General features: G+C 46.8%; 1 protein-coding gene across 1 annotated transcript; it reads left to right on the forward strand.

Moving 5' to 3' along the window:
* The first annotated feature begins 256 nt into the window (after positions 1 to 256).
* MRNIP (MRN complex interacting protein) lies at positions 257 to 8,910 on the forward strand. Its single transcript, XM_083181480.1, has 7 exons — positions 257 to 440; positions 520 to 579; positions 1,688 to 1,785; positions 2,214 to 2,286; positions 4,386 to 4,519; positions 5,094 to 5,190; positions 8,073 to 8,910. Exons 1-7 carry the CDS (start codon positions 381 to 383, stop codon positions 8,529 to 8,531), a joined length of 981 nt encoding a protein of 326 aa, XP_083037606.1. The 5' UTR covers positions 257 to 380; the 3' UTR covers positions 8,532 to 8,910.
* The last annotated feature ends 525 nt before the right edge of the window (positions 8,911 to 9,435 follow it).

Here is a 9,435-nt window from a genome sequence, read left to right on the forward strand (position 1 = left end):
AAACTTCTATTTGTTTCTGGAGATACTGATAGACATTTTATTTAATACTCAATAGTCTTTGGTCCAAAATATGCAGCAATTATAAGGTTAGGGACAGTGAGAGCAACCAGCTAGCACTGAGCACTGTCAGCCTGTGTCCTGCCAGGGCTGCTACGTGTGTGATGGTGACTGGTGGTGAGATGATGTGTGTCTATAACTTTAAGCTCAGAGACAGTCATCATCACTGAGCACTGGGCAGGAACTGGGAGGTGCTGCAGACTGGAGAATGCACACACACAGCACTGAACACACAGTGACAGCTTCCTGCTGTAGTTCTGGCTGTAAAGTTATCAGAGTTCTCTTACAGACTACTGCTCTGCACTTATACACCCCATAGTATTATGGTGCAGGAATTCCAAGTCCTCAGATGCTTTTCCTGTCAGACCTTCCAAGTGCACCAGGTACTGACTACATGGCTGCCACTGGTATGATCACTCCTGTCTCTGTTGGCTTCTGTAACTCCCCACCCTTTCTCTTTAGGTTAGAAAGAGCCGGAAATGGGCATGCAAGCTGTGTGGGGAAAAGCAGTCACTGCTGAAGGTCAGTCTACATGTGGCTGCAGGAATGGGGGACTGTGTCCCCTTCCTATCCTACTATCGATTGTACTTCTCTGTTTGCTGCATTCATCCTCTGAGGCCTTTCATGGTTGACTGGCACTAAGTCTAGCACCAGTTATGTTCAAAATACCATACACATATCCTCCAGGTTATAAATCACCCACAGATGTGTGCAAACCAAAACAGGAGTTGCTCACGACCACTGCCATATTTCTGAAAAAGTCTGTCCCACATTCAGTCTGTGACCTACGGCTATGGTGGTGGGAACGGCGATGCTCACTTATATGCTAGGCCGGCTGTTAACATGAAAATTCTCCTTTTTGAAGGGGATATAACATTTTATCAAAATAATTACAGCAAAGCGTTATTAGCATTTCATCTCTGCATATATGCAACACTTTATTAACAGGTATTATATAGTGCGCACATATTGTGCAGCACTTTATAGAGAATAATTCAGTCATTTACATCACTCCCTGCCACCAGAGGTGCCATCAATTCCTGCCACTTGTACACACATACATTATTGTGAGAAGCCAGTTAACCTGTCCATTTTGGACTGTAGGAGGAAACAAGTGGCCAGGGGGAACCTGTGCAGCCATTGGGAAAACATACAAACTCCACACAGATAATGCCTTCTTAAGAAATCGTTTATTTCCACACTGGTGGGGGTGTGTGTGTGTGTGTGTGTGGAGGGTGGACTTGTGCTCTTTCATCTATACATAGATGACGGAGGGCATTGTTAAGACCCATGGGAGCACCCATTATTGACGATTGTGAGCATACACACTTAGCAATATTATAAATGGTATCACCAGCTGTCACATTTTAAAAATCCCAGAGGTGACCTGGAAAAAACGATCTCTGCGGGGACCTGAGGACTGAATTTGAGAACCTGTGCTGCAATATATAGTTCTGTAATACCACTTTCAGACATCTCAACTAAGAATTTGGGCAATTCCGGCACAAATCTGGTATTCCCGATACGTCAGAGAGGTTTCTGTTGTTACTAATGATGCTGCCACAGGTATCTGGCTGTGTAGTTATCTGTGTGTTATGCACCTTTATCTCCCTATGTTACAATCTGATAGGTTTATGGTCAGGGCTCCGCAGCAGACTGTAGACGTCATGTGCAGAAGTTGAACCTGCTTCAGGGTGAGGTGGGACAGGCGGCTGGTAGCACCGATGGGTAAGTTCTAATTCTGTACATCCGAGCTGTGATCTCCCTGTCCTGCAGACACTGATTGGTGGAAATCGATGGTCCGTGATCCATTGGTGAAATCTGCAAATAACGCATGTTAAAAATCCCCGACTAGGCGATCCTGATATATTTTTGTCCAGAATCTGTGAATTGAGGATTTCCAACATGTTGGATTTCCCCATCAGGAGAACAGAGGAAGCGACTTGATACTACGCCGGTGTATGGCTCCCATTACATGTGTGTGTATTGTCATTTTTGTGGGCCACATACTGTATAATTTGTGCAGTACATCATTCAGTAGACCAGACAAGATATTCTAGCACTGCTCCATAATATTCTCCGTCCGTTTATGGGGCAGCTGGTAAAGTGGCATGACGTATACCTGTAATAACGCATTGCCATATATTTTTTTGCAGGCAGGACTGGCACAATGCAACCTCGGACAGTGACCATTGTGATGATGTGAAGGAAGGAGCGGGGGCTTCACAGGTAACGTACTGTAACTGTGGGGTAGACGTATGAAGCAATGATAAGGGAGGAGAAGTGAGCCAGAGGAGAAGTGGCCCATGGCAACCAATCAGCACTGAAGTAACATCTATAATTTGCATATTATAAAATTATACAGAGCAGCTGATTGGTTGCCATAGGCCATTCTCCTTCCTTATCACTGCTTTATACATCTACCCCTGAGGTAGAAGGAATAACCGCAGCCATGGAGGCGGGATGATTAAGAGTAATGGGGTTACGTCAGGATCTCGGCGAGATTGCTGCTTTATGACTGCTGACATCCTGCCTTACAGCTGTAACATTATAACCATAGGATGCCTACCTATATAATGTCTGTACCTTACAATACTGTGCATGTTACAGATAGAAGGCATCAAAACTGTGACAAGCTCTGTTGCATGTGATTACACCCCTGATTTTTATGCAGAACCCCGAATAATATCCAGAAACTGACGGTTTGTAAGAATGTAGTAATAATAAATAATTGCTCTTTATATTAAAAAAAAGAAAATACTGTGTTTTTAGATTTATAAGTGTGATGCGCTCCAGCTGTTGGGGGAGCTACACATCCCAGCATGCCTGCCAGTTTTGCTGTCCAGGTATCCTGGGATGTTTACCTCCACAGCCGCTGTAGTTCCTCACATTTCCTACCCCTGGGTTAGACAGTGACAGGTCTGGCTGCTATGTATATTTGCGCAATGTAAGTAAATAACCCAAAAATGTACAGTATCTAAGAGGAAAAATATAGGTACTTGTTTCCTAGCAAGGCGCCAGCGATTTTTATCTTAAGCATCGGGACCTAAAAAATCGCGGCGATCGCATCACATGCAACCAAATTGCATGCGATGTGATCGACGCGATTTTTACATTGGAATCAATGTAAAATGGTCCCTGAGGCCATTTCACCATTGGGCCCAATGTTAAAAGCCCCCGAACCCCCAATTTTAATTGCATACCCCCCCTCATGGGTGAAATGGTCCCCCATTGTTAATGCCACCCCACGATGAATGCCAACCCGAAGCGTGGCGAGCACAGCGGTACGCGTCCTCCGACCTTTTCATACCCCCACTATCCACGTCGGCATGGAGTTGATTCTATATAGTGTGGCGAGAGCAGCGAGCCACCGAGCCCGAAGCGTGGCGAGGGGACGCGCATTACTTCACAGGTATTACGCGTCCCCTCGCGGGGCACGCTGCGCTCGCCACGCTTCGGGCTCGGTGGCTCGCTGCGCTCGCCACACTATATAAAATCAACTCCACGCCGACGTGGATAGTGGGGGTATGAAAAGGTCGGAGGACGCGTACCACCGCCCCTCGCGGGCCACGCTTCGGGTTGGCGTCAATAGTGGGGCGGCGTTAACAATGGGGGACCATACAATTAAAAATGGGGTCTGGGGGCCATTTAACATTATACCCTATGTAAAATCGCGTTGATCGCGTCTATAGAATCGCATGCCATTATAATGGCACGCGATGGACGCGATTTTCTCTTTGCCGGCAATAAAGGCTGGTAATTGACAGAAAATCGCGTTGATCGCATACCTTAAGTACCTTAACTTAAGGTATGCGATCAACCCCGACGGGCGCCGTGCTAGGAAACAAGTACCAAAATATATTTATCCCACATTGCAGCACAGTAGGTTGAGCTGGCCGCTGTCTGCTCAGCTCCCCAATACGAATGATAAGGTAATTACAGCGGGTGAGCGTCTGTGGATTTTCCATACCAACACGTCCGCTTTTAGATATAAAATTTTGAAAAAACTAAATTGCAGCTTTGCTGTATATCTTGGTGGAAAAATTATGGAAAATCTGTTGATAAAAAAAAAAAAAAAAACGAATCAATAAACTTGATGCTGCCTTAAAAAGCTTTCTGGCTAGCGGAGCCATGAGCAGGCTTGTTAGGGGCCCTCTTTTATGAAGAAAATGGGGGGAGGGGTTATGAAATGAAAACAGGAAGAACCGTAAGACCCGTCTAAGCTGCACAGGAGCCATGTTGTCTTGCGCAGTGAAAGACATCCTTATAGATAAATGTAGGGCTCATTTGCTTGATCGTTGCTTACTTATATAAGATTACACTGGCAGGAAGCAGTCGCCGTAAGCCGCTGGAATAAATTTCTGGAGGAAAACCAGGACAACACTTGCGAAGAGGAAGAGCGCCTGACTGATCCCGACCAAGAAATATTACTTTCTCCAGAGGAAATTCCACCAACTATCAGGTCAGAATCTATTAACTAAGTGACACAAAGATGTGTTCGGTGTAATAACATAAATCAGATGCTGAATAAGTGATATACGCTACTGCGTGATGGCAACGGGCAAGTAAAATGGATTCAGAGTTGCACACGGGTCGTCCTCAGATGCTGCCGCATTGTGAGCTCTGAAACATAGTGGGCTGTTACCAGGGGTGGAGCTTGTAGTGGTATCTGCAATAGTCACAGAAGCAAGACTGGTAAAGGAGCCACAGATAGTCACTGCAGCGTCCAACACACTGTCCCAATCTATACGCCTCTTCCAACAGACATCATTGTATAGCAGCAGTCTGTATCAGATGGGTCTCTGCATAGCCTTATGCTCATTCCTGAATGACCCCTTTTCCCGACACATACAGCAAATCTAGGTTGTGCGCAGACCGAACTTCTCCTCTTTTTGTATACCATGAACAATTGTTGCTGTTACCCGAGGATTCTGTATTCCGGGACGTGTCGGTAGATGGCTGGGAGATGACACGAACCTCTTGCGTTACCGCGGTGAAACATGAAATCTTATGTTTGTGCTATTTTATCATTGTAGGAAACGTAAAAAGGGTTTACAATACGGCTGTGGTTTCCAGAATCCGGGTGGCAACAAAATGGATGCAGACGGGTCAAAGAAACACAAGATCTGTGAGGTTTGTGTCAGTAAGCAGGATATTTATGTAGAGACACTTTTATACCCCTCTCACATCGCACCTCAGTCCCGGGTAATTGCTGGGTTGCTGACGCGTCGACCCGGGTCTAGGCGCAACATGAAAGCACCGAAATTTATAACCCAGATCCAATTCGGGCCAATTCGCCCGGGTTATTAGATAGGTTAAACCCAGGTTGCCCTCTGTATAATGGGCGACCCAGGATGTAAGTGCCGGACCCAGGATCGCAATCCCGGGTCGGAGACGGTTTTGCGATGTGAAAGGGTTATCACACTTCGGGATACTGTTGATAGGTCAACGCTATGAAGGCTGACCTACATGCTTGCAGGGGCTGGCGATTTCTGTCGTCATGCCAACCGTCGGAAGGGGGGCTCGCGCGCCCCATTCTGATGGAGCTCCCCGCTGCCGGCCCCCTCATATCCCCCCCCCCCCCCCTTAACCTTGCCCGTCTCCCTGAAGTGGAGACGGGCAGAGTCCCGCTGCCCAGCCGCCGACTGACTGCATCCCAGTCTAATGTAGTCCCTCTCTGCCAGCGCTCGCCACCGGCAATGAAAAAGAGGGGTTCCATCTGTACATTACTTCGACCGCTAAAGGTTGACAGGGCTTATGTCGACATATGAAATAGGTCGACATGGCTAAGGTCGGAAGGTTGGCACAAGCATAGTGTTGGCCCAATGACCCATCCCCTTACACTTCTATGGGCTGGATGGAAGCAAAGCAAACAGAGTATGGAACATACAATGCTGAAATGCAAAGGGATTTATTATTTTTATAAACACACAAAAAAAAAATAGCTATCAACAAGCGAAATCTGAGGTACAGCTACAACAAAAATGACATGAAATAGAATAATACGACCTCTTTAATAAAAAAGTATAATACGCTTCTGATCCAGGATATTGTCAGGGCAACGTGGGGCCTTGCTTTGTGTGAAAGGACCAACCTGGGTTGTGTGTCCTAGGATCGCTTCCTGGCAGTAGGAAAGACTAATCTGAACCTGTGACTCACATTGGTAGAGAATGTATTGGAACACTAGTATTCAGTGATTGCTCTGAGTGGATATACCATAAGCTAGTTGTTCAGGAAGGCATGTATTGTCAGGCGCCGCGGAACCCTTGTGGCGCCATTTAAATAAGCGATAATGATAAATTGTATATGGTGTACCAGAGATTGCCACAGGGGCGGGCTCAGAGGGTTACTGGTTATTGGGTTAACCAACCAAAGTTTGACATGGCTTAGGGAGGTCAACATGGATGGAAGGTCAACACAAGCATTAGGTCGACTGTCAAAAGGTCAAAATGGGTTTTTCACTTTTTTTTCTTTTTTGCCGAATGTCAACATGGGCACATCGGTGCACCGCATCCCCTCACATAGCTCGCTGCGCTCACCATACTTCGAGCACGGTGCCTCACTGCGCTCGGCACACTATTCTATTCTCCCTCCACCCCCTAGGTAGGGCATGAAATACTGTGTCGGCTCAATAAAAAGGGAAAGATCCACGTCTACCTTTCGATTGTAGACCTAGCCATTGTTGACCTTCCATCTACGTTGACCTAAGCAGTGTCAACCAGAGGCGTAGCGAGGGCGGTGCCGGTGGAGCACCAGCTCCGGGCGCTGGAAGCTATCATGGCGCCGGAGCTGTGCCGCCACTGTGTCCGGGAGACGCGGTGCTATTTAAAATTCACGTCTCCCGCTGGACCACTAGCCAATAGGCGCTTGTGGTCCAGCAGCCAATCAACTGGTGGCTGCTGTACCGCGAGCGCCTATTGGATAGAGCGGTCCAGCGGGAGATGTGAATTTTAAATAGCATTGCACGTCTCTCAGTCATAGGCGTGCTGTGCTCCTGTCATCGAGCCCGGAGCCACGCGGTGGGGGTGGGGAGAAGAGCTGCAGGCCGGAGCCGCATCCGCATCATGAGGACACTGCTGCCCAGAGCTGCACCACGAAGGGGGGAGAAGAGGGAGAGGACCCACTGCTGACGCCATTGCTGGACAGAAATGCTCCACACAGAGAGGAGGAGCCACTGCCATTGTCTGATGAAGGAGAGAAAGTAATAGTGAGCATCCCAGCATCTGTTTGTCAGTTTGTCTTTGCCCCCCAACTCTACCCTCTGTCTATGCTGCCCCTCCATCAATCTGTTAGTCTGTCCCCCAACATGGTACTTTGTCCCCATCTGTCTATGCTCCCCTTGATCCATCTGTCTGTGCTCCCCCTCCCCTCGTCCATCTTTCTATCTATGTTGTTCTATCTGTCCATCTTTGCCCCCCCCCCCCCCGTCTGTCCTGTGATGTATAATATGTAATAGGCATTACAGTGTGTCAAATAATGTGTAATGGGCATCACGGTATGAGGCATAATGTGTAATGGGCATCATGGTGTGAGGCATAATGTGTAATTGGCATCACAGTGTGAGGCGCAGCGTGTAATAGGCATTATGGTGTGTGGCATAATGTATAATGGGCATTATGGTATGTGGTATACTATGTAATGTCTGTGTGACGTGTAATAGGCATTACGGTTTGTTATATAGTATGTAATGGGCATCATTTGTGACCTTATGTGTAATGGGCATTACGGTGTGTGGTATAATGTTAGGCCGCGTCCCCTTTTCACCATGCAAGAGCCCCGCCTACTACAAATTGGGGGGGGGGGCGCAAAACATGCCCTTGCTCCGGCCACCTAGCTACACCGCTGGTGTCAACCTTCAGTGGCCCAATGCATGTCAACCTTTGGTAAAACTACTGTATACCGCTCAGACTTGCAGGAAAGTTGCTCGGTGTTACACTAGAGCTTTGCTAACTAGACAATGTTTCTTGTATTATATTTTTATTCACTCCTTAATGCCTGTATTCGATTTATCCTAGGGCTGGGGAGTATCTACTCCAGGTGTCAGTCAGCCACTCAGCAGGAAAACGGAGGATGTAGGTTCTACCAGGTGTTATGGACAGCCAGCATCACACACCGTACCTGTTGTGGGCCAGTCCTGTGTGGAATCTACATGGGAGAGGTTTCTTCGTAGCAATGAAGCGGAGGGAGAGCGCAGCTCCAGAACCAGCAGTTCCCAGAACCAGGATTTACAAGTAGACATCATTTCCGATCAATCTTTCCCTTATAAGAAAGCTGGCCCGAGCTGGTTGCCTGCTGGTGGGCAGGGGGATCAGCCAATTGGGGCCGATGTGTTGCCTGCATTACTGTATACATTGCCTGGTCATCCCTTATCAGATCCCTACACAGACCATAGTCCTAATGCTGCTGCCTCTAGCTCACTCCCCAAACCCCTCACTCTATTCCACACGGATGATGACTTTGATGATAACTATTAATACCAATAGCAGCCTGAAGTCTGCTTCTAGAGAGCAGTGCACACAGTGAGAATGCAGCCTGCCAGTGATGTCACGGAGGCCTAGCGATGTTCCTGAGGCATGACGCAGTGTTTCTCCTTCAGTAGTTGCGTGATATCTTTAGCTTATGTACTAACACCAGTGAAAGGCTGAGAAGTTTTGTATATAATTATAAATTCCTTGTATATAATTATAAAGTCCTGGTTTCCAGATCCATTTACAGCTATTGCACAGACGCAGTCCTATGTATGGATACAGGGGCAGATTTATTAAGCGATAAAGTGTCTGGTTTTTATCACCGGCCAATCAGCTCCTAACTGTGAAGTTACAGACTTGGTTTGAAAAATGAGCTGATTAACCAGTGATAAAAACCAGACACCTTGGGGTATTTGTATTAAGCCATAACAAGAGATAAATGCAAGGGTGATACAGATAATCGTCCAACCAATCACCTGCTAACTGCCATGTTACAGGCTGTGTTTGAAAAAAAGTCAGTAAGGAGCTGATTGGCTGGACGTTTATCTCTCCTTATCACCCTTGCATTTATCTCTTGTTAAGGCTTAATACATCTGCCCCTTTATCACTTCACCGAGCTTAATAAATGTACCCCAGTTTCTTATTGGACTGATAGGTCACAAGAGGTTTATGCCACAAAATTACACACAAGTTCCAGATGATAAAACAAATGTCTAGGTTAATTCTAGTTAGTCCAGAGCACTGTGGGGATGGGTAGAATTAGCATGGGTCTCAAAGTGGTTGAATTAAAAGAATCAGCCTAGTTTACCGTGTTCTGCGTCAATGGAAATATATGAGGAAACGGTCATCTTTATTCCATAGAGTTTCTATGTTCTCTTCATGTTTGGCGAGATTTATCCAGAATGATTCT

The sequence above is a fragment of the Crinia signifera genome, chromosome 4, assembly GCF_055691185.1.
Source record: "Crinia signifera chromosome 4, ASM5569118v1, whole genome shotgun sequence".
Lineage (NCBI taxonomy): Eukaryota > Metazoa > Chordata > Amphibia > Anura > Myobatrachidae > Crinia > Crinia signifera.